At 44.3% G+C, this 24998-nt stretch overlaps 1 protein-coding gene across 1 annotated transcript in view; it reads right to left on the reverse strand.

The window, feature by feature from the left end:
* Nucleotides 1-423: 423 nt before the first annotated feature.
* Nucleotides 424-24998, reverse strand: part of CDNF (cerebral dopamine neurotrophic factor) — a 38830-nt gene continuing 14255 nt past the window's right edge. The window contains exons 2-4 of the mRNA XM_075276276.1: nt 22835-22962; nt 3292-3433; nt 424-683 (exon numbers count right to left, since the gene is read on the reverse strand). Of these exons, the coding sequence (XP_075132377.1) occupies nt 505-683; nt 3292-3433; nt 22835-22962 (449 nt within the window). The 3' untranslated portion in view covers nt 424-504. The remainder of the gene's footprint in view (nt 684-3291; nt 3434-22834; nt 22963-24998) is intronic.

Below are 24998 nucleotides of genomic sequence, written 5' to 3' on the forward strand. Positions count from 1 at the left end.
AAACGGAACAAAATCTGCAACAAAAAAAAGCAGCTTTTCCGCAACATGAGGCTAAGGCTGAAGCCCCACGTTGCGGAAGTGCAGCTTTTTTTGTTGCAGAATTTGTTGCGGTTTTTTGAGCCAAAGACAGGAGTGGATTGAGCAGAAGGGAGAAGTATAAGAACTTCTTATACATTTACCATTCCTTTTGTAGCCATTCTTGGCTTTGGCTCAAAAAAACGCAGCAAAATCTGCAATAAAAAAAAAAGCTGTGTTTCTGCAATGTGGTGCCTCAGCCTTATAAATAGTTTTCTCTATGCAGGATTTGAGATTTTGAAGTGTGGTGAATTCTATGTGGGTCCCCAGAAGCTCTCTGAACTGGTTTTGTAGCATTTGGGCTTTCTGCTGTTTTGTTGTCACGTACAAAAAGAAGACAATTACACATAAAATGTCAGAGTTTAATTTAGGTAAGCAAACAGTCAAATCCACATCTTTAGTTTATTGCCATATTTTGTAATGTAAGTTTCAAAGATCTGCCTTTTGGTTTTTCACTGCATATTTTGGAATCAATTCCTTTATAAGCTGCACATAGTCAGTTTTCTCAATGCAGGCTATACATGCTTCACCCCATCGGTCTAGTATCTTCTTTAGGTCTGCCACCCTCAATTGAGAAAGGTCCACAGAGTTTAGATCTAGCTCCTTCTCTATGGAACATGAAGATAAAAGTGTAGGACATATTTAGTATTTATGGCATATATCATTGCACATTTAAGTTGCCATTAAAATATCTCTACAGTGAAGAGTAACCTAGTTGGTTGTGTTCAATATATATGTTCTTCAGTCTTCACCAAGGAATCCATTACCTAAGTGTACAAACTTATATTTCTCCTTGCTGCAGGCCTACATATTAATCAGTGGACTGCTAATACTATAGGTCACCCGTCCAAATGTATACTGTACATTTAGTATTGAAATTGGTAGAGAAAGTCTGCAATAATGCTAAAGGGATTTTACTTACTAGTATGTCTATAAAACTGGTTGTTTCATTAGCACATTTCCGATCGTGATCTACAGTATATGCTCTGTTAGGACAAAAGGACACCATAAAGGGATATCTGTTACGTTAAGAATGCCAAAAATGAGCCAGAGCAAACAGCCACTAAAGATCAGGCTTTTCCCTACCATTCATTTGAATAGATAGCATGTAATACAAAATGTCATATATAGAAGGCAAACCCTACCCAGGAGAGCTCTCAGTGAAGCAGCATACTTTATATAAATTATACTTATTGGCACTCTTCTTGTTACTGCCACATCAGACACCTAAGAGGTGGTGAAATCCTTGGATCTTGTATTATTACGAGAGGTCCTGACTAGGGTTGATGTAGCAGAGCTAAGTATACGGTGAAGCAGGGACGAAGCAGAAGAGTAGATAGACAATCGACGGCGATCGAGTAAATTTCATGATCGCGATTGGAATTCTGATCCCGATCTTTTCTGGCGGGATTGAGGTCGGAGGTTATTTCCTACAATGCTTGGCTACTGACCAATAATTGTGGGAAAAGCTATAGTATCAGATGAGCGAGTACTATTCGAAACTCCTGTTTCAAATAGCACACACCCATAGGAAAGAATGGAAGCGGCTGGCATCCGGCCGCTTAACCCCCTGAGTGCCGGCTGCGTCCATTTATTCCTATGGGAGTGTACTACTCTTCTGTTTCCTCCCTGCTGTGCCATATACTCGGCTCTGCTACATCTCAGATGTAGCAGTGCTGAGTATATGGTAAAACAGGGACGAAGCAGAAGAGTGGCTGCGGTAAATCACTCTGTGCTGCGCTGTTGTGAGGATGACGAGGCACTCACCAAATAATAAGCCATGGCTGAAGTTCCCAAGTAGATAGATACTACTGTACATTGACTTGTCTATCTACTCTTCTGCTTCGTCCCTGCTTCACCGTATACTTAGCTCTGCTACATCTGAGATGTAGCAGAGCTGAGTATACAATAAAGCAGGGACGAAGCAGAAGAGTAGATAGACATGTCAATGTACAGTTATGGAGATGTAGCAGAGTCCAGTATATGGCACAGCAGGGAGGAAACAGAAGAGTAGATAGTATCTATCTACTCGTGAACTTCGCGCAACTTACCTGCACAGATCCGCTGCCACTCCCCGTTGTTCTCGCTCCTCTTCTTTCTCCTTCACATGCCTTCAGAGCGCCCTGCACACCCCCGCCTCCCTAGACTAGTGTTAGAGATGCTGGGAGAAGGCCGGGCTTGTGGCTTAGGAGAGAGTGGGCGGGTACTGGGAGGGGAGACATGAATGATGCACTCATGTCTCCCCGCCCACACTCTCTTAAGCCACAACAAGCGCCACCTACTCCCATCATCTCTAACACTAGCCTAGAGAGGTGGGAGCGTGCACGGCGCTCTGAAGGCATGTCAATGATAGAGGACCAGACCGAGAAGAACGGGGAGCGGCAGCGGATCTGTGCAGGTAAGCGGACACCAGTGGGGCTAAGTACCCGGGGGATTTTTTTTTTAATCACTACACAGCGTGGAGTCCAAAAATTGAAAATAGGATGTGTAGTGAATAGGATCATTTTTAAAATCTGATCTTCGATTATTAAAAAAAAAATCCCATTGACTTGCATTGGGATCGAGTTTGAATGGAAAATGATTGGAAATCGGATTTTAAAAACGATCCTGAAATTTCAAGATCGGCTCAACCATAGTCCTGACCAAGATTCTACAATTTTGTACTTGCAACATGTGGTGCAGTCTTATTACTAAACTATGAGGTGTGGGTTTCTCTTTTTGGTTAAGGTATGTCAACACTCTGGATGGCTGTGACCTGCTGCTAAATGAGAATTATAAGATATATTATATATAATACTTCAGTATAGCACTGATTACCATGTTATGCTTTTTCAGTGGAAGTAAGTTAGATTATCAAAACTATGGTTGAAACATGCAGTAAAGCTTTCTGAATCTCTCCCTTGCCGAAATAATAATTTCTCCATCAAAATTTAGATCAAAGGCTACATACGCATGTTGCAAATTTTTAATTTTTTAGGTTCTGATGCATTCTCCACTGTTATTTAGCAGTAATTTTTAGTGTGCTGTTTATAAATATGCTTAATGCCGAATTCACACTAGCATTTGAGTCTCAGTACCAGACTCCATCCCCCATTCCTCTTAAAATACAATTTTCCGCGGAAGCCCAGTGGCCCCATTATAGTTTATATCCACATAAAATGTATATTTAGAAAGTAATACGGTAATAAGGAATTCAGAGGTTCATATGATACGTACCATACTTAAGTTCACAAATCTGAAGATCGATTTTCTTTAGCTTTTCACAGATTTTGTACGCTGGAACGTGCGCGCTCATAGGACGAGTAACCTCACTGACAATTTTTGTAGCTGCATCACTTGTGGCCCCTAAATAATAACACTTACAAAACAGGGTACTCACATTAAAAATGTTACGAATTTACACAATGAAATAATTATAATATTGATTAATATACATTAAAATGTAAAGAATAGGAAGCGATAATAATATAAATATTTTATAGCGCCAACAAACACATTAACTCCTTAAGACCATGAGCTAGTTTGATCAAGAAGACCTTTCACCACCCCACCAACTCCAGTTCTAACAAGCATACTCCACTGACTTCAACACAGTTGTAATATTTTCTCATGCCCCCCAAACTAAACATTTTTGCCAAATAAATTATTTTATTGTGCAAAAGTTGTATAACATATAAAACCTATATACATTTAGTATTGCTATAATTGAAGTTATCAGCAGAATAAATGTAACATTATTTTTACCTATTTTTTGAGATATGGCACCGTTGGAATTTTTTCTCTAGACCCCACCATTCCCAAATAATCATTGCTGTTAGTTTTGTTGTCTGATACGCTATTTAGCATAATCTCATACTAAGGAAGATTTAGACTCAGCTATTGATGCCCTCAGGAATGGGAAGGCCCCTAGGCCAGATGGATTCTACTCCCTTTACAATAAACATTTAAAGCCGTCCTTTTGCTGCACCTTTTACAAATGTTTAATCATGTTTTACAAGGCGATAAATTCCCCTAGGATATGCTCAGCACATTCAAAACAGTTATTACTAAACTGGGTAAATATGCCACTACTCCCACCAATTATAGACCTATATCACTTCTAAATTTGGCTATAAAATTATTCTCTTCTATCCTCACAGATTGAACGGCCTACTCCTGACCCTCATACAGTCAGACCAAGAGGGCTTTATTCCAGATAGGCAGGCATAATGTAAAAAAACTGAGTAATATTATTAATTGGCCTAATTCCCATTGGGAGCCAGTCTCTCCTCTGGCCTTAGATTTTGAAAAGGCCTTCTACAATCTGTCATGGTGCTGCCTCAAAGTTCATGGGCATAACTTGCCACTTCCAAGGGGCCCTCTGAGTGTTTTACTGCAACCCCTAGCCTACGTGAAACTCCAAACTGATTTCCCACAGCCAATTTAACTTTGTCGTGGTACTCAGGCCGGTTATCCTTTATCTCCAGCATTATTTGCCCTTGCCATAGAGTCTTTAGCTATCGCCATCTGCTTTCATCATGATATTGCTGGTGTATGGATGGGGGAATATGAATGTAAGACTAACCTGTTTGCGAATGACTTGTTACTATCACATTTCCTAGCACACACTTATTACAATCCCAAACCTGCTTAATATTCGGTCAGCTTGCACAACTCTCGGCCCTTGTTGTGAAATAATACCGCTATTCAGGCAACTTATTACTACTATACAAGCAATTACTGAACAAAACACATGATACATAGAGAAGTAATAATACACAATATACCAGGCTATGACTATCTCCATTACCACTACATAGTGCCACAAATACAATAGCAGTACATTACAAAATAAAAGTGATACATTTTACACCCCAAAGAGTAATAGGACCCCATCCTTCTATTCTATAAAAATCTAATCAATTAAAATATTGAATTAATAATATCACCTTTCTGCTCCCCAAACAGTAAAAACAACCCCCATTTTGCCTACACACAATACACACACATTTTTGCAGCCTCTCATCAGTTATTATAGTGTCTCCTTAAAATAATAGTCCCTGGTTATAAATAGTCTCCTTATCTGTAATAGTACCCCCTTTAGAAATAGTAATGCACCCCTTATAGTCCCTGCTTATTAATAATAACGCCCCCTTATTAATAGTCCCTGATTATAAATAATAATGTCCTCTTATAAATAATAGACCCTGCTTATAAATAATAATCTCCTCTTATAAATAAGATTCCCAGTGTATAAGTTATAATGCTCCCTTACAAATAATTGTCCCTGCTTGCAAACAATAATGTCCCCTTATAAATAATAGCGCCTGCTTATTAATAATAGTGTCTAGATATAAATAATAGCCCTGCTTATAAATAATAGAGACTAGACATAAATAATATCCCCTGCTTGTACATAATAATGTTCCCTAATAAATAATAGTCCTCCCTTATCAGTAATAAATAAAATTGCTACCTTAGAAATAAGAGTCCCTTCTTATCAGTAATAGCCCCCTACAAATATTAGTTCTCTCTTATAAATAGTTCCCCCTTTTGAAGACTATAACATTTATAACAAATAGCCCCCTCCCCTATAAATAATAGTTTATTCTTATTTATCAGGGGGAAACTATTATTTATAGGTGAGGGGGGCTATTAGTTGTAAGGGGGTAAACTATTATAAGTGGGCTACAATTATGTATAATAGCTTCCCCATATACTAGCCCTCCTTTTAATGAATTGTTTCTCCCCTTGTAATAGCCTCCACTATAAATAATTGTCCCTTTATAAGTAACAGTCTCTTTCTTGTAAATAATAGTTTCTCTCTTAGTGGGTCCATAAATAAGTGCCCTTTATCAGTAATAGCATTTTTATTTAAAAAAAAAAAAAAAAGTGCAGTCTTGTACAGTTCTGGAGGCAGTGGTGTGATACAGTGACATCATCATCTCCTGCACTAGGTCATTCTGTGCGTCACTCTCTTTATTCTATGGTAAAGCAGAGACTTTACAGCTCACTGCTCTGTCATAGGTTTCAAAAGTATCGGTATGCAGAGCCTCTGACAGAAAGTCTACTGTTCTGGGGGGGGCCACACGGTGGCTCAGTGGTTAGCACTGCAGCCTTGCAGCGCTGGGTCCTGGTGTTCAAAAATCCCACCAAGGGCAAAAAAAAAAAACATCTGCAAGGAGTTTGTATGTTCTCCCCGTGCTTGCATGGATTTCCATCCCATATTCCAAAAAGACATACTGATAGGGAAAAATGTACATTGTGAGCTCTATGTGGGGCTCACAATCTACATTTAAAAAAAAAAAAAAAAAAAAAAAAAAAAGAAAGTCTACTGTTCTGGATTCGGGGACCCCTTTGGTAATTACCCGCCTTGCCCCCCATTCCCCTCCACGTCAGGCCTGGCTTATGTTACACCTTGACGATTGTGCAACGTTACCAGGAGCCACTCAGTCCCAGAGCAGCTGATCTACAGGGATCCCAGATGCCAGACCCAGGAAGATCTAATACTGATGACCTAGCCTAAGGATAAGCCCTGAATATCAGAAAATGTCTACATTTCCTCATACTTACTTACTTGAGATAAACACTTTCAAATAGGTGAACTGATAAGAAGTCTCACAGGATAAGTTGTATGGTCTGCCTTCAAAAAGCCGAAGTTCAACAACAGTATGAAGGGTTATATTGATAAAGACTGCTCTGAATTCAATAAGAATTCAATTAAGGCCAAACACTGCACTAAATATAGAAACCAGACACTTTACAATAGACCAATAAAACAACAAGCTATGAATGGAACATAAAGATAAAAGTCCAAGGCATTCATGACATACAGGTTCAGGCTAGGTTCACACCTGCGCCTGCTGTCCACCTGGAGATTCTGTTCCCCATTTCTGCATTTTATGGGCAGAAACCTGGCGGACCCCATTAATGTCTATCAGGTTTCCATTCAGGTGGTCTGCTTGGGGTCCCCCCGAACGGAAACATGAATGTAAGTGTGAACGTAGCGTCAGTTCATCTTCTCCCACTCTCCAGTCACTGACAATTGTCTCCCTAATAACTGTACATAGCGTCTGTCAATAAGCTGGTGGAGGGTCAACTTGCATACAGTATCATGAATCCCTCAGACTGGCAGTGCTTGGAGCAAACTACAAAGAATAAAATGTTTGCTCTTCCAAACTATAGAGCCTTGACGGGGTTGTCCACAAATTTCAGAATTCAGGGAGGAGGCTGGGGGAGGTGAAACTTATAGTTTACTTTCCTGTGGTTGCTGAGACTGCTGAGCAGGGCCGCCATCAGGAATTTTGGGGCCCCATACAGCCTAAGTGTCTGCCCCCCCCCCCCGCTGCCGCCATTTTAAAACTACTTTATTTTGCGACATACCAATTCTGTATTACATTTACCTTTATTTAGCAGCTTTACAAGGCTTAATCAGGCCCCAGTTCCCTGTCCGCAGTGCCGCACACCCGATGCCCCAACAATCCCCCTTCCCCCCCCGTCCACCTTCTAACATCTTTCCACTGCCCCCTGTACCCATACCTCCCAACTTTTGAAGAACCAAAAGAGGGACAAAATGTGCGGCGTGCAAATTTAGCCCCACCCACCGTTATGTTGACTCCACCCATTCTCATTAATTTTTCATGTGCCCGCACACAGTATAATCCTCCTACAGTCACCCGTACATTATATGTCCCCCTTCTATCTCTCCCCCAGCTTCATATACACCCTTCATCTGCACCCAGTTTCATGTCTCCCACCCAATCTCTGCCCCCAGATTCATGTCCGCCCATCCATTTCTGCCCCCAGTTTCATGTTCCCCCCCTCCATCTCTGCCCCCAGTTTCATGTCCCCTCCATCTCTACCCCCAGATTCATGCCCTCCATTTCTGCCCCCATATTCATGTCCCCTCCATCTCTGCCCCCAGTTTCATGTCCCCTCCATCTCTACCCCCAGATTCATGTCCCCTCCATCTCTGCCCCCATATTCATGTTCCCTCCATCTCTGCCCCCATATTCATGTCCCCTCCATCTCTGCCCCCATATTCATGTCCCCTCCATCTCTGCCCCCATATTCATGTCCCCTCCATCTCTGCCCCCAAATTCATGTCCCTCCATCTCTGCCCCCATTGTCATGCCGTCCTCTCCATCTCTGCCCCCATATTCATGTCCCCTCCATCTCTGCCCCCAGTGTCATGCCGTCCTCTCTCTGCCCCCAGTTTCACGTTCCACATTACACTGACTGACTTACCTTCTCCTTCGTTCCCTCGCAGCTCTCTGCGCGCCTCTCTCTCATCATCGCGTCTACAAGCCAGTAGCGGAGGCGGAGAAGCGAGGAGCTGACACAGGTCAGCTCCTCGCTTCAGCCGCATTTGTGACAGCGAGAGAGACGCGCAGCGGCGAAGCAAGGAGCTGACCTGTGTCAGCTCCTCGCTTCGCCGCCGGCTACTGGCTTGTAGACACGATAGCTGAAGCGAGGAGTTGACCTGTGTCAGCTCCTCACTTCGCTGCTGCCGCCTGCTACTGGCTTTTAGACGCAATGTGATCACATCGCGTCTACAAGCCAGTAGCAGCGGCGGCGGCGAAGCGAGGAGCTGATACATGTCAGCTCCTCGCTTCAGCCGCATATGTGTCAGCGAGAGAGGCACGCAGCGGCGAAGCGAGGAGCTGACCTGTGTCAGCTCCTTGCTTCAGCCGCGTATGTCTTCAACTCAGATCTGCCCCCCCCATTTTTCAATTTGGCCGGGCCCCTGACGCCAGTACCAGTAGTACTGGCCTATCGGCGGCCCTGCTGCTGAGGTAACATGCAGCGCAGGGATTCTGCCAACAGAGGCATGGCATGTGTGCTGGACCAGACAGCAGTGGCGGGCACTGTAGCCCTGGGGACAGATGAGTATGAATTGTCCTGAAATTCTTGGACAGTCCCTTTAACACCTAAGTTACAGACCACTGAAGTGAGTGTTTGTCACTGCTGTCCGCTGTCCTCAGAGAGACACTTTCCCTTTAAGCCCTTCAGCTCCCACGCAGATTTCTCCAGCACAGCAGGGTATTTTCACACTGTGCCATTTCCTTTCCTCTTTCTCATAGTGATTGGCAGGGTTCTCAGAGATTGAACCAATAATGAAGTCATGGAATATCCTAGTTATATTCTATCACTTATAATGAGAAGACCACTTTAATTTACAGTCAACCCTGCAAGTCAGAATTTGGCAGAGACGCTTTTTGGCAGTAGTTACAAAGTTGTGTTTTTGAGGTTAGGACTCTGTTAGCTTCACACATGTGGATGCTACATTTTTCCTAGCCCTCATTTGCACTGAACAAGTCTAGCTACAAATCCACATCAAGAGAAAAACCATTGCAGCATAGAACAATGTGATGACTTTAGGCTTCATAAATACATGAATTGGGTGGTTTCTAGAACTTAGAAAAGATATTACATTCAGTGAAACAGATAATATATGAAGGCATAATATTATAGTCAGCATAATATTTAAGGTCGCAGCTAGTACTGACAATATTGGACTGTTTATTTTTATTATTTATTAACTTATGAGAAATGTACTTCCTTCTATCAGTATCAGCTCGTGCTGTAAGAACATGTCCTTTGTGACTAGAGATGAGCGAACAGTGTTCTATCGAACTCATGTTCGATCGGATATTAGGCTGTTCGGCATGTTCGAATCGAATCGAACACCGCGTGGTAAAGTGCGCCATTACTCGATTCCCCTCCCACCTTCCCTGGCGCCTTTTTTGCTCCAATAACAGCGCAGGGTAGGTGGGACAGGAACTACGACACCGGTGACGTTGAAAAAAGTAGGCAAAACCCATTGGCTGCCGAAAACATGTGACCTCTAATTTAAAAGAACAGCGACGCCCAGCTTCGCGTCATTCTGAGCTTGCAATTCACCGAGGACGGAGGTTTCCGTCCAGCTAGCTAGGGCTTAGATTCTGGGTAGGCAGGGACAGGCTAGGATAGGAAGGAGAAGACAACCAACAGCTCTTGTAAGAGCTAAATTCCAGGGAGAAGCTTGTCAGTGTAACGTGGCACTGACGGGCTCAATCGCCGCAACCCAGCTTTCCCAGGATCCTGAATGGAATACACTGTCAGTGTATTCCCGTATACCCGATATATACCCCGATACCCGTTCCAACGGTGTGCCCCCCCACCTTCACCCCAGAAATACCCTGCAAGTCCCCTAGCAATAGAATTGGGGCTATATACACCCACAATTTTTACTACTGGTATACAGTGCCATTGTCTGACTGGGAATTCAAAGAATATATTGGGAATACAAATACCCTCATTTCTTGCTACTGCCATATAGTGCCAGTTTCTGACTGGTAATTCAAAGAATATATTGGGGTTACGTGCACCCACAATTTTTACTACTGGTATACAGTGCCATTGTCTGACTGGGAATTCAAAGAGTATATTGGGAATACAAATACCCTCATTTCTTGCTACTGCCATATAGTGCCAGTTTCTGACTGGTAATTCAAAGAATATATTGGGGTTACGTGCACCCACAATTTTTACTACTGGTATACAGTGCCATTGTCTGACTGGGAATTCAAAGAATATATTGGGAATACAAATACCCTCATTTCTTGCTACTGCCATATAGTGCCAGTGTCTGACTGGGAATTCAAAGAATATATTGGGGTTACGTGCACCCACAATTTTTACTACTGGTATACAGTGCCATTGTCTGACTGGGAATTCAAAGAATATATTGGGAATACAAATACCCTCATTTCTTGCTACTGCCATATAGTGCCAGTGTCTGACTGGGAATTCAAAGAATATATTGGGGTTACGTGCACCCACAATTTTTACTACTGGTATACAGTGCCATTGTCTGACTGGGAATTCAAAGAATATATTGGGAATACAAATACCCTCATTTCTTGCTACTGCCATATAGTGCCAGTGTCTGACTGGGAATTCAAAGAATATATTGGGGTTACGTGCACCCACAATTTTTACTACTGGTATACAGTGCCATTGTCTGACTGGGAATTCAAAGAATATATTGGGAATACAAATACCCTCATTTCTTGCTACTGCCATATAGTGCCAGTGTCTGACTGGGAATTCAAAGAATATATTGGGGTTACGTGCACCCACAATTTTTACTACTGGTATACAGTGCCATTGTCTGACTGGGAATTCAAAGAATATATTGGGAATACAAATACCCTCATTTCTTGCTACTGCCATATAGTGCCAGTGTCTGACTGGGAATTCAAAGAATATATTGGGGTTACGTGCACCCACAATTTTTACTACTGGTATACAGTGCCATTGTCTGACTGGGAATTCAAAGAATATATTGGGAATACAAATACCCTCATTTCTTGCTACTGCCATATAGTGCCAGTGTCTGACTGGGAATTCAAAGAATATATTGGGAATACAAATACCCTCATTTCTTGCTACTGCCATATAGTGCCAGTGTCTGACTGGGAATTCAAAGAATATATTGGGGTTACGTGCACCCACAATTTTTACTACTGGTATACAGTGCCATTGTCTGACTGGGAATTCAAAGAATATATTGGGGTTATAAATACCCTCATTTCTTGCTACTGCCATATAGTGCCAGTTTCTGACTGGTAATTCAAAGAATATATTGGGGTTACGTGCACCCACAATTTTTACTACTGGTATACAGTGCCATTGTCTGACTGGGAATTCAAAGAGTATATTGGGAATACAAATACCCTCATTTCTTGCTACTGCCATATAGTGCCAGTTTCTGACTGGTAATTCAAAGAATATATTGGGGTTACGTGCACCCACAATTTTTACTACTGGTATACAGTGCCATTGTCTGACTGGGAATTCAAAGAGTATATTGGGAATACAAATACCCTCATTTCTTGCTACTGCCATATAGTGCCAGTTTCTGACTGGTAATTCAAAGAATATATTGGGGTTACGTGCACCCACAATTTTTACTACTGGTATACAGTGCCATTGTCTGACTGGGAATTCAAAGAATATATTGGGAATACAAATACCCTCATTTCTTGCTACTGCCATATAGTGCCAGTGTCTGACTGGGAATTCAAAGAATATATTGGGGTTACGTGCACCCACAATTTTTACTACTGGTATACAGTGCCATTGTCTGACTGGGAATTCAAAGAATATATTGGGGTTATAAATACCCTCATTTCTTGCTACTGCCATATAGTGCCAGTTTCTGACTGGTAATTCAAAGAATATATTGGGGTTACGTGCACCCACAATTTTTACTACTGGTATACAGTGCCATTGTCTGACTGGGAATTCAAAGAATATATTGGGAATACAAATACCCTCATTTCTTGCTACTGCCATATAGTGCCAGTTTCTGACTGGTAATTCAAAGAATATATTGGGGTTACGTGCACCCACAATTTTTACTACTGGTATACAGTGCCATTGTCTGACTGGGAATTCAAAGAATATATTGGGAATACAAATACCCTCATTTCTTGCTACTGCCATATAGTGCCAGTTTCTGACTGGTAATTCAAAGAATATATTGGGGTTACGTGCACCCACAATTTTTACTACTGGTATACAGTGCCATTGTCTGACTGGGAATTCAAAGAATATATTGGGGTTATAAATACCCTCATTTCTTGCTACTGCCATATAGTGCCAGTTTCTGACTGGTAATTCAAAGAATATATTGGGGTTACGTGCACCCACAATTTTTACTACTGGTATACAGTGCCATTGTCTGACTGGGAATTCAAAGAGTATATTGGGAATACAAATACCCTCATTTCTTGCTACTGCCATATAGTGCCAGTTTCTGACTGGTAATTCAAAGAATATATTGGGGTTACGTGCACCCACAATTTTTACTACTGGTATACAGTGCCATTGTCTGACTGGGAATTCAAAGAGTATATTGGGAATGCAAATACCCTCATTTCTTGCTACTGCCATATAGTGCCAGTTTCTGACTGGTAATTCAAAGAATATATTGGGGTTACGTGCACCCACAATTTTTACTACTGGTATACAGTGCCATTGTCTGACTGGGAATTCAAAGAATATATTGGGAATACAAATACCCTCATTTCTTGCTACTGCCATATAGTGCCAGTGTCTGACTGGGAATTCAAAGAATATATTGGGGTTATAAATACCCTCATTTCTTGCTACTGCCATATAGTGCCAGTTTCTGACTGGTAATTCAAAGAATATATTGGGGTTACGTGCACCCACAATTTTTACTACTGGTATACAGTGCCATTGTCTGACTGGGAATTCAAAGAGTATATTGGGAATACAAATACCCTCATTTCTTGCTACTGCCATATAGTGCCAGTTTCTGACTGGTAATTCAAAGAATATATTGGGGTTACGTGCACCCACAATTTTTACTACTGGTATACAGTGCCATTGTCTGACTGGGAATTCAAAGAGTATATTGGGAATACAAATACCCTCATTTCTTGCTACTGCCATATAGTGCCAGTTTCTGACTGGTAATTCAAAGAATATATTGGGGTTACGTGCACCCACAATTTTTACTACTGGTATACAGTGCCATTGTCTGACTGGGAATTCAAAGAATATATTGGGAATACAAATACCCTCATTTCTTGCTACTGCCATATAGTGCCAGTGTCTGACTGGGAATTCAAAGAATATATTGGGGTTACGTGCACCCACAATTTTTACTACTGGTATACAGTGCCATTGTCTGACTGGGAATTCAAAGAATATATTGGGAATACAAATACCCTCATTTCTTGCTACTGCCATATAGTGCCAGTGTCTGACTGGGAATTCAAAGAATATATTGGGGTTACGTGCACCCACAATTTTTACTACTGGTATACAGTGCCATTGTCTGACTGGGAATTCAAAGAATATATTGGGAATACAAATACCCTCATTTCTTGCTACTGCCATATAGTGCCAGTGTCTGACTGGGAATTCAAAGAATATATTGGGGTTACGTGCACCCACAATTTTTACTACTGGTATACAGTGCCATTGTCTGACTGGGAATTCAAAGAGTATATTGGGAATACAAATACCCTCATTTCTTGCTACTGCCATATAGTGCCAGTTTCTGACTGGTAATTCAAAGAATATATTGGGGTTACGTGCACCCACAATTTTTACTACTGGTATACAGTGCCATTGTCTGACTGGGAATTCAAAGAGTATATTGGGAATACAAATACCCTCATTTCTTGCTACTGCCATATAGTGCCAGTTTCTGACTGGTAATTCAAAGAATATATTGGGGTTACGTGCACCCACAATTTTTACTACTGGTATACAGTGCCATTGTCTGACTGGGAATTCAAAGAATATATTGGGAATACAAATACCCTCATTTCTTGCTACTGCCATATAGTGCCAGTGTCTGACTGGGAATTCAAAGAATATATTGGGGTTACGTGCACCCACAATTTTTACTACTGGTATACAGTGCCATTGTCTGACTGGGAATTCAAAGAATATATTGGGAATACAAATACCCTCATTTCTTGCTACTGCCATATAGTGCCAGTGTCTGACTGGGAATTCAAAGAATATATTGGGGTTACGTGCACCCACAATTTTTACTACTGGCATACAGTGCCATTGTCTGACTGGGAATTCAAAGAATATATTGGGGTTATAAATACCCTCATTTCTTGCTACTGCCATATAGTGCCAGTTTCTGACTGGTAATTCAAAGAATATATTGGGGTTACGTGCACCCACAATTTTTACTACTGGTATACAGTGCCATTGTCTGACTGGGAATTCAAAGAGTATATTGGGAATACAAATACCCTCATTTCTTGCTACTGCCATATAGTGCCAGTTTCTGACTGGTAATTCAAAGAATATATTGGGGTTACGTGCACCCACAATTTTTACTACTGGTATACAGTGCCATTGTCTGACTGGGAATTCAAAGAATATATTGGGAATACAAATACCCTCATTTCTTGCTACTGCCATATAGTGCCAGTGTCTGACTGGGAATTCAAAGAATATATTGGGGTTACGTGCACCCACAATTTTTACTACTGGTATACAGTGCCATTGTCTGACTGGGAATTCAAAGAATATATTGGGGTTATAAATACCCTCATTTCTTGCTACTGCCATATAGTGCCAGTTTCTGACTGGTAATTCAAAGAATATATTGGGGTTACGTGCACCCACAATTTTTACTACTGGTATACAGTGCCATTGTCTGACTGGGAATTCAAAGAGTATATTGGGAATACAAATACCCTCATTTCTTGCTACTGCCATATAGTGCCAGTTTCTGACTGGTAATTCAAAGAATATATTGGGGTTACGTGCACCCACAATTTTTACTACTGGTATACAGTGCCATTGTCTGACTGGGAATTCAAAGAATATATTGGGAATACAAATACCCTCATTTCTTGCTACTGCCATATAGTGCCAGTGTCTGACTGGGAATTCAAAGAATATATTGGGGTTATAAATACCCTCATTTCTTGCTACTGCCATATAGTGCCAGTTTCTGACTGGTAATTCAAAGAATATATTGGGGTTACGTGCACCCACAATTTTTACTACTGGTATACAGTGCCATTGTCTGACTGGGAATTCAAAGAGTATATTGGGAATACAAATACCCTCATTTCTTGCTACTGCCATATAGTGCCAGTTTCTGACTGGGAATTCAAAGAATATATTGGGGTTATAAATACCCTCATTTCTTGCTACTGCCATATAGTGCCAGTTTCTGACTGGTAATTCAAAGAATATATTGGGGTTACGTGCACCCACAATTTTTACTACTGGTATACAGTGCCATTGTCTGACTGGGAATTCAAAGAGTATATTGGGAATACAAATACCCTCATTTCTTGCTACTGCCATATAGTGCCAGTTTCTGACTGGTAATTCAAAGAATATATTGGGGTTACGTGCACCCACAATTTTTACTACTGGTATACAGTGCCATTGTCTGACTGGGAATTCAAAGAATATATTGGGAATACAAATACCCTCATTTCTTGCTACTGCCATATAGTGCCAGTGTCTGACTGGGAATTCAAAGAATATATTGGGGTTACGTGCACCCACAATTTTTACTACTGGTATACAGTGCCATTGTCTGACTGGGAATTCAAAGAATATATTGGGAATACAAATACCCTCATTTCTTGCTACTGCCATATAGTGCCAGTGTCTGACTGGGAATTCAAAGAATATATTGGGGTTACGTGCACCCACAATTTTTACTACTGGTATACAGTGCCATTGTCTGACTGGGAATTCAAAGAATATATTGGGGTTATAAATACCCTCATTTCTTGCTACTGCCATATAGTGCCAGTTTCTGACTGGTAATTCAAAGAATATATTGGGGTTACGTGCACCCACAATTTTTACTACTGGTATACAGTGCCATTGTCTGACTGGGAATTCAAAGAATATATTGGGAATACAAATACCCTCATTTCTTGCTACTGCCATATAGTGCCAGTGTCTGACTGGGAATTCAAAGAATATATTGGGGTTACGTGCACCCACAATTTTTACTACTGGTATACAGTGCCAATTTCTAACTAGGAATTCAAAATGCGCAAGGCTCCCGGAAAGGGACGTGGACGAGGCCGTGGGCGAGGTCGGGGGAATGGTTCTGGGGAGCAAGGTAGCAGTGAAGCCACAGGGCGTCCCGTGCCTACTCCTGTGGGGCAGCAAGCATTGCGCCACTCCACAGTGCCAGGGTTGCTTGCCACATTAACTAAACTGCAGGGTACAAACCTTAGTAGGCCCGAGAACCAGGAACAGGTCTTGCAATGGCTGTCAGAGAACGCTTACAGCACATTGTCCAGCAGCCAGTCAGACTCTGCCTCCTCTCCTCCTATTACCCAACAGTCTTGTCTTCCTTCCTCCCAAAATTCCGAAGCTTTACAGAACAATAACCCAAACTGTCCCTGCTCCCCAGAGCTGTTCTCCGCTCCTTTCATTGTCCCTCAACCTGCCTCTCCACGTCACGATTCCACGAACCTAACAGAGGAGCATCTGTGTCCAGATGCTCAAACACTAGAGTCTCCTCCATCTCCGTTCGATTTGGTGGTGGATGACCAGCAACCCACCCTCATCGACGATGATGTGACGCAGTTGCCGTCAGGGCATCCAGTTGACTGGCGCATTGTGCGGGAGGAGGAGATGAGACAGGAGTTGGAAGAGGAAGTGGTGGATGATGAGGACACTGACCCGACCTGGACAGGGGGGATGTCAAGCGGGGAAAGTAGTGTGGATGTTGAGGCAGGTGCAGCACCAAAAAGGGTAGCTAGAGGCAGAGGCAGAGGTCAGCAGCTTAGGCGAAGCCAGGCCACACCCGGAATCTCCCAAGATGTTCCAGTTCGTACCCAGCCCCGAAAAACTCCCACCTCGAGGGCACGTTTCTCGAAGGTGTGGAGTTTTTTCAAGGAATGCGCCGAGGACAGATATAGTGTTGTCTGCACAATTTGCCTCTCGAAATTGATTAGGGGCTCTGAGAAGAGCAACCTGTCCACCACTTCAATGCGCCGTCATTTGGAATCCAAGCACTGGAATCAGTGGCAGGCAGCAACGGCAGGACAAAGGCCGCCTGCCGTTCACGCCACTGCCACTGCCTCTGCCTCTGCCTCTGCCACTGCCACTGCTGACTGTGCTGGCGATGCACTCCAGAGGACGAGCCAGGACACCACTTCATCTGCCTCCGCCACTTTGTTGACTTCTACCTCATCCTCCCCTGGTCCTGTCTTATCTCCTTCTCCTGCACCATCAAAGGCACCATCAGGCGTTTCTTTACAACAACCCACCATCTCTCAGACATTGGAGCGGCGGCAGAAATACACTGCTAACCACCCACACGCGCAAGCCTTGAACGCCAACATCGCTAAACTGCTGGCCCAGGAGATGTTGGCGTTCCGGCTTGTTGAAACTCCCGCCTTCCTGGACCTGATGGCAACTGCGGCACCTCGCTATGCCGTCCCTAGCCGTCACTACTTCTCCCGGTGTGCCGTCCCCGCCTTGCACCAGCACGTGTCACTCAACATCAGGCGGGCCCTTAGTTCCGCGCTTTGCACAAAGGTCCACTTGACCACCGACGCGTGGACAAGTGCATGCGGACAGGGACGCTACATTTCACTGACGGCACACTGGGTGAATGTAGTTGAGGCTGGGACTGCTTCCCAAACTGGCCCGGTGTACCTCGTCTCCCCGCCTAACATTCCTGGCAGGGACACGAGAAGAACACCCCCCTCCTCCTCCTCCTCTACCGCCTCCTCCTCCGCCACCGCCTCCTCCTCCGCCACCGCCTCCTCCTCCGCTGTTAGATTGACCCCAGCTACGAGTTGGAAACGTTGCAGCACTGGCGTTGGTAGACGTCAGCAGGCTGTGCTGAAGCTGATCAGCTTGGGGGACAGACAGCACACTGCCTCCGAGGTGAGGGATGCCCTCCTCGATGAGACGGCAATATGGTTTGAGCCGCTGCACCTGGGCCCAGGCATGGTCGTTTGTGATAACGGCCGGAACCTGGTAGCAGCTCTGGAGCTTGCCGGACTCCAACATGTTCCATGCCTGGCCCACGTCTTCAACCTAGTGGTGCAACGTTTCCTAAAGAGCTACCCCAATGTTCCAGAGCTACTGGTGAAAGTGCGGCGCATGTGCGCCCACTTTCGCAAGTCGACAGTAGCCGCTGCTAGCTTAAAATCTCTCCAGCAACGCCTGCATGTGCCACAACACCGGCTTTTGTGCGACGTCCCCACACGCTGGAACTCAACGTTTCAGATGTTGAATAGAGTGGTTGAGCAGCAGAGACCTTTGATGGAATACCAGCTACAAAACCCTAGGGTGCCACAAAGTCAGCTGCCTCAGTTTCACATCCATGAGTGGCCATGGATGAGAGACCTTTGTGACATCCTACGGGTCTTTGAGGAGTCCACAAGGAGGGTGAGCTCTGAGGATGCGATGGTGAGCCTTACAATCCCGCTCTTGTGTGTTCTGAGAGAATCCCTGATTGACATCAGGGATAACTCAGATCACACAGAGGAGTTAGGGATAGCATCCGATCCGTCACAGCTGGAGAGTAGGTCCACACATCTGTCCGCTTCACTGCGTTTAATGGAGGAGGAGGAGGAGGAGGAGGAGGAGGAAGAAGAGTTGTCCGATGATGTGATGGTGATACAGGAGGCTTCCGGGCAACTTCGAATCGTCCCATTGTTGCAGCGCGGATGGGTAGACATGGAGGATGAGGAGGAAATGGAGATTGAACTTTCCGGTGGGGCCAGAGGAGTCATGCCAACTAACACTGTGGCAGACATGGCTGAGTTCATGTTGGGGTGCTTTACAACCGACAAGCGTATTGTCAAAATCATGGAGGACAACCAGTACTGGATCTTTGCTATCCTTGACCCCCGGTATAAAAACAACATCTCGTCTTTTATTCCGGTAGAGGGGAGGGCCAATCGCATCAATGCTTGCCACAGGCAATTGGTGCAGAATATGATGGAGATGTTTCTAGCATGTGACAGTGGCGGCAGGGAGGGCAGTTCCTCCAGTAGGCAACCAAGTTCTCACCGGTCCACACAAACGAGGGGCACACTGTCTAAGGTCTGGGACACCTTGATGGCACCCCCTCGCCAAAGTGCCGCCACGGAGGGTCCTAGTGTCACCAGGCGTGAGAAGTATAGGCGCATGTTGCGGGAATACCTTTCCGACCACAGCCCTGTCCTCTCCGACCCCTCTGCGCCCTACACGTATTGGGTGTCGAAGTTGGACCTGTGGCTTGAACTTGCCCTATATGCCTTGGAGGTGCTGTCCTGTCCTGCCGCCAGCGTCCTATCTGAGAGGGTGTTCAGTGCAGCCGGTGGCATCATCACTGACAAGCGCACCCGTCTGTCAGCTGAGAGTGCCGACCGGCTCACTTTGATAAAAATGAACCACCACTGGGTAGAGCCGTCATTTTTGTGCCCACCTGTGTAAAGCACCCCAACATGAAACTCCATGTCTGTACTCAACCTCTCCAATTCCTCCGCATCCTCATACTCATCCACCATAAGCGTTGCACAATTCTGCTAATACTAGGCTCCCTCCAACATGATTTCCCCCAACTCTGCTGGTTAGAGGCTCCCTCCACCCTGATTTCCACCAACTCTGCTGGTTAGAGGCTCCCTCCACCCTGCTTTCCCACAACTCTGCTGGTTAGAGGCTCCTTCCACCATGAATTTGCCCAAACTGGGCTGTTTAGAGGCTCCCTCCACCATGAATTGGTCCAAACTGGGCTGGTTAGAGGCTCCCTCCACCATTAATTGGTCCAAACTGGGCTGGTTAGAGGCTCCCTCCACAATTAATTGGTCCAAACTGGGCTAATTAGAGGCTCCCTCCACCATGAATTGGTCCAAACTGGGTTTTTTAGAGGCTCCCTCCACCATGAATTGGTCCAAACTGGGCTGGTTAGAGGCTCCCTCCACCATTAATTGGTCCAAACTGGGCTGGTTAGAGGCTCCCTCCACAATTAATTGGTCCAAACTGGGCTAATTAGAGGCTCCCTCCACCATGAATTGGTCCAAACTGGGTTTTTTAGAGGCTCCCTCCACCATGAATTTGCCCAAACTGGGCTGTTTAGAGGCTCCCTCCACCATGAATTGGTCCAAACTGGGCTGGTTAGAGGCTCCCTCCACCATGAATTTCCCAAAACTTGGCTGTTTAGAGGCTCCCTCCACCATGAATTTGCCCAAACTGGGCTGTTTAGAGGCTCCCTCCACCATTAATTGGTCCAAACTGGGCTGGTTAGAGGCTCCCTCCACCATGAATTTGCCCAAACTGGGCTGTTTAGAGGCTCCCTCCACCATGAATTGGTCCAAACTGGGTTTTTTAGAGGCTCCCTCCACCATGAATTGGTCCAAACTGGGCTGGTTAGAGGCTCCCTCCACCATGAATTTCCCAAAACTTGGCTGTTTAGAGGCTCCCTCCACCATTAATTGGTCCAAACTGGGCTGGTTAGAGGCTCCCTCCACCATGAATTGGTCCAAACTGGGCTGGTTAGAGGCTCCCTCCACCATTAATTGGTCCAAACTGGGCTGGTTAGAGGCTCCCTCCACCATGAATTTGCCCAAACTGGGCTGGTTAGAGGCTCCCTCCACCATGAATTGGTCCAAACTGGGCTGGTTAGAGGCTCCCTCCACCATGAATTTGCCCAAACTGGGCTGTTTAGAGGCTCCCTCCACCATTAATTGGTCCAAACTGGGCTGGTTAGAGGCTCCCTCCACCATGAATTTGCCCAAACTGGGCTGTTTAGAGGCTCCCTCCACCATGAATTGGTCCAAACTGGGTTTTTTAGAGGCTCCCTCCACCATGAATTGGTCCAAACTGGGCTGGTTAGAGGCTCCCTCCACCATGAATTTCCCAAAACTTGGCTGTTTAGAGGCTCCCTCCACCATGAATTGGTCCAAACTGGGCTGGTTAGAGGCTCCCTCCACCATTAATTGGTCCAAACTGGGCTGGTTAGAGGCTCCCTCCACCATGAATTTGCCCAAACTGGGCTGGTTAGAGGCTCCCTCCACCATGAATTTGCCCAAACTGGGCTGGTTAGAGGCTCCCTCCACCATGAATTGGTCCAAACGGGTTTTTAGAGGCTCCCTTCACCATGAATTGGTCCAAACTTGGCTGTTTAGAGGCTCCCTCCACCATGAATTGGTCCAAACTGGGGTGGTTAGAGGCTCCCTCCACCATTAATTGGTCCAAACTGGGCTGGTTAGAGGCTCCCTCCACCATGAATTTGCCCAAACTGGGCTGGTTAGAGGCTCCCTCCACCATGAATTGGTCCAAACTGGGGTGGTTAGAGGCTCCCTCCACCATTAATTGGTCCAAACTGGGCTGGTTAGAGGCTCCCTCCACCATTAATTGGTCCAAACTGGGCTGGTTAGAGGCTCCCTCCACCATGAATTTGCCCAAACTGGGCTGGTTAGAGGCTCCCTCCACCATGAATTGGTCCAAACTGGGTTTTTTAGAGGCTCCCTCCACCATGAATTTGCCCAAACTGGGCTGGTTAGAGGCTCCCTCCACCATGAATTGGTCCAAACTGGGGTTTTTAGAGGCTCCCTCCACCATGAATTTGCCCAAACTCTGCTGGTTAGAGGCTCAATCCACCCTGATTTTCAAAACAAATGTTGGTGCCAACCTCAACTTACTACAAGGGCCAAATTCACTGCTGGTGACAAGCTCTCCTCACTGCAAGTGCCAAATACACATGTTTCAAGGTGTTTTCCTACTGTCAGAGAGGTGGTATTGAGTGTGTAAAGTGTGTAGTTGTTAGGCTGTGATGTTGGGGTAATAGAGGGTCTTTGGTGTGTTAGATGCCCCCAGACATGCTTCCCCTGCTGTCCCAGTGTCATTCCAGAGGTGTTGGCATCATTTCCTGGGGTGTCATAGTGGACTTGGTGACCCTCCAGACACGGATTTGGGTTTCCCCCTTAACGAGTATCTGTTCCCCATAGACTATAATGGGGTTCGAAACCCGTTCGAACACACGAACATTGAGCGGCTGTTCGAATCGAATTTCGAACCTCGAACATTTTAGTGTTCGCTCATCTCTATTTGTGACATGATCGTACCTTCCTTATTGGTAGACCTTAGAAAGCATTTGCTGTCCATATCTTTACAGAACAGGATACCAGTTTGCATATTCCACTGCTGATCAATGTGCTCAGTACATGAGTTTGTCACTGGGCCAAGCGTGCTTTGAACTTCAGCCTCTCAGATAGATGTGCTCTTATACAAACATGTTGATCCTTACCAGACGGTTTTCTTTTCCTTTAGCATCTCTGCATGTGTGGATCAGTTCTCTCTCTATGGCAGCTGGAGTAAAGTCAATATTCCTTTCTAGTAAAGACTGGTAAAATCTGTGCAGATATTCCTTACAGACTGAAGACAGAAATAAAAGAAACATATTCACATTAGTATGACATATTGATAATAATTATACGCTTTTCCCTATGAGTTCAGTTTTTAGGGTTATAATCTACAATATTCACCACTCATATGACTGACACTTGCAAAGAGCAACTGAATTTTTTGGAAATCCACTCTTATTGAGAAATGGTGCTCCAATTGGCTACCCAGTTCCCATGAAAATGACAAACATCATTATCAAACCTTAGAGGGAGTTTGTTAGCAGGGAAATCGACATTAGAGTAAATGCTATTTTGTGTGTTCAAAGCCTTTGTCAAGGGATTCTGCAAGTGCCGTTCTGAATGTATTGCACATGATCACCAACATCAGCCTCCACCCATAGGCGATGCACTGGCTGCAGTGGTACACCCATGAAGAGATTGGCTGCAGAAGACGTATGTTGACAGTGTGATGTCATTGCTCACAGCTGCACAATGGAAGTAAAGGTGCATATTGGTGCATTTATTAACCCATTAATAACACTAACAGACCTTCTTATAAAAATGATTTCTTTTCCCGGAAAACCCCTTTAATTTCCCGTATATATGTATATTAGGATCAGTTGACAATGGGAGCTGAAGATGCAGCTTTCATTCCAAAATATGTGTTTAGTTGCCTGTATCTCCACTTCTGTCACAATCAGAAGTATTATCCTTGTGTAGCTTGAAAACTTACATTTTCTGATTTAAAATGACATGAAAGCCATGAACGCCACATATTTTAAAATATAAATCCGCGAGAGCCATAATACTCCCTCCCCCCCCCCACGCTCTATTATGCCCCATAGTGGCCCCTGCATACAGTATTATGCTCCATTGTGGACACCCATGAACAATTATTATACTCTGGGGTCTTTTCAGACCCCAAAGTATAATAATCAGAGACCCAGGGGGGATGAAAACATAAAAGAACACTGTTACTTACCTCTCCTTGGCTCCGCTGCACTCTCCACCGCTCTCGGCCATTTTCAATAATGTCCAGGATGCCATATGAACGGGGGAGCCTGCGTCCCGACGCATATGGACACAGGCCCCAGTCATGTGACATCTGGGACGTCACACAAGTAGGCCCGAAGCCTGCCTGGAGAGGTAAGTAACACTATTTTTTATGTTCCCTTACCTCTCCTGGGCTTCCAATCATTATACTCATGGGTCCGAAAAGATCCCCGAGTATAATAGTGCTTGTGGGGCCCATGGCCCGGTAGTTATGCCACTGCCTGTGAGCTAGATGAAGCCATCAAAAGAGCCACATCTGGCTCGCAAACCGTAGGTTCCCGACCCCTGGTCTAGGTACTGCAGAGCCAAACATATTGACCAGAGATGTAACCTGATGTCCTTTGACTCCAGTGCAAAATTTGCAATGAGACCCTTTTACCGTGTGCTATTTAGCTCTAATGCTTATGTCTTTTTATGGTGCAGAGGCCTTTGGGCCCCCTCTGGCTCCAGAGCCCAGTAGCAATTGCTACCAGGGTATTCCTATAGTTATATCCCTGATATTGGCATCCTATGTTATTGACCCCAGTGGTCTCTGAGCCGAATTCATCACCTCAGAGAACAGGTCACTATGACTCTGACTTTTGAGGTGATTTTTATAGGAAATTGGCCAATTCCCTGCCTGACAGTGCTGTGGGTATAGTGGTGGAAATGCAGTGTGCATTGTCACTGTACTAGTACACTGGTCTATTATATTGTAATGGCCCATGCACACACAAAGTATTTTCACGGGTCCATATATGGAATCATGAACCAGGGGTAAAACTGAGGGCAGGTCCTAGTTCTGTTGGTTTTGCGGCTAAGACTCACTTAAGTGAATTAATGGGTCCATCATCTATGTGGCATTCATGCCATTCAACCATGGATCCGACATTTGTGCAGTCATGTACATGTAGCCTAAGACATAGGTATTTATTATAGTATAAAATTGTCAAGGGAATAATTTTAGCCCTAATATGGCGCCATTCTTCATGGGGTCTCTTTTTCTTCAAGATGTGTTATATTTCTGTTTAATCC

Source organism: Leptodactylus fuscus, chromosome 5 (genome assembly GCF_031893055.1).
Source record: "Leptodactylus fuscus isolate aLepFus1 chromosome 5, aLepFus1.hap2, whole genome shotgun sequence".
Classification (NCBI taxonomy): domain Eukaryota; kingdom Metazoa; phylum Chordata; class Amphibia; order Anura; family Leptodactylidae; genus Leptodactylus; species Leptodactylus fuscus.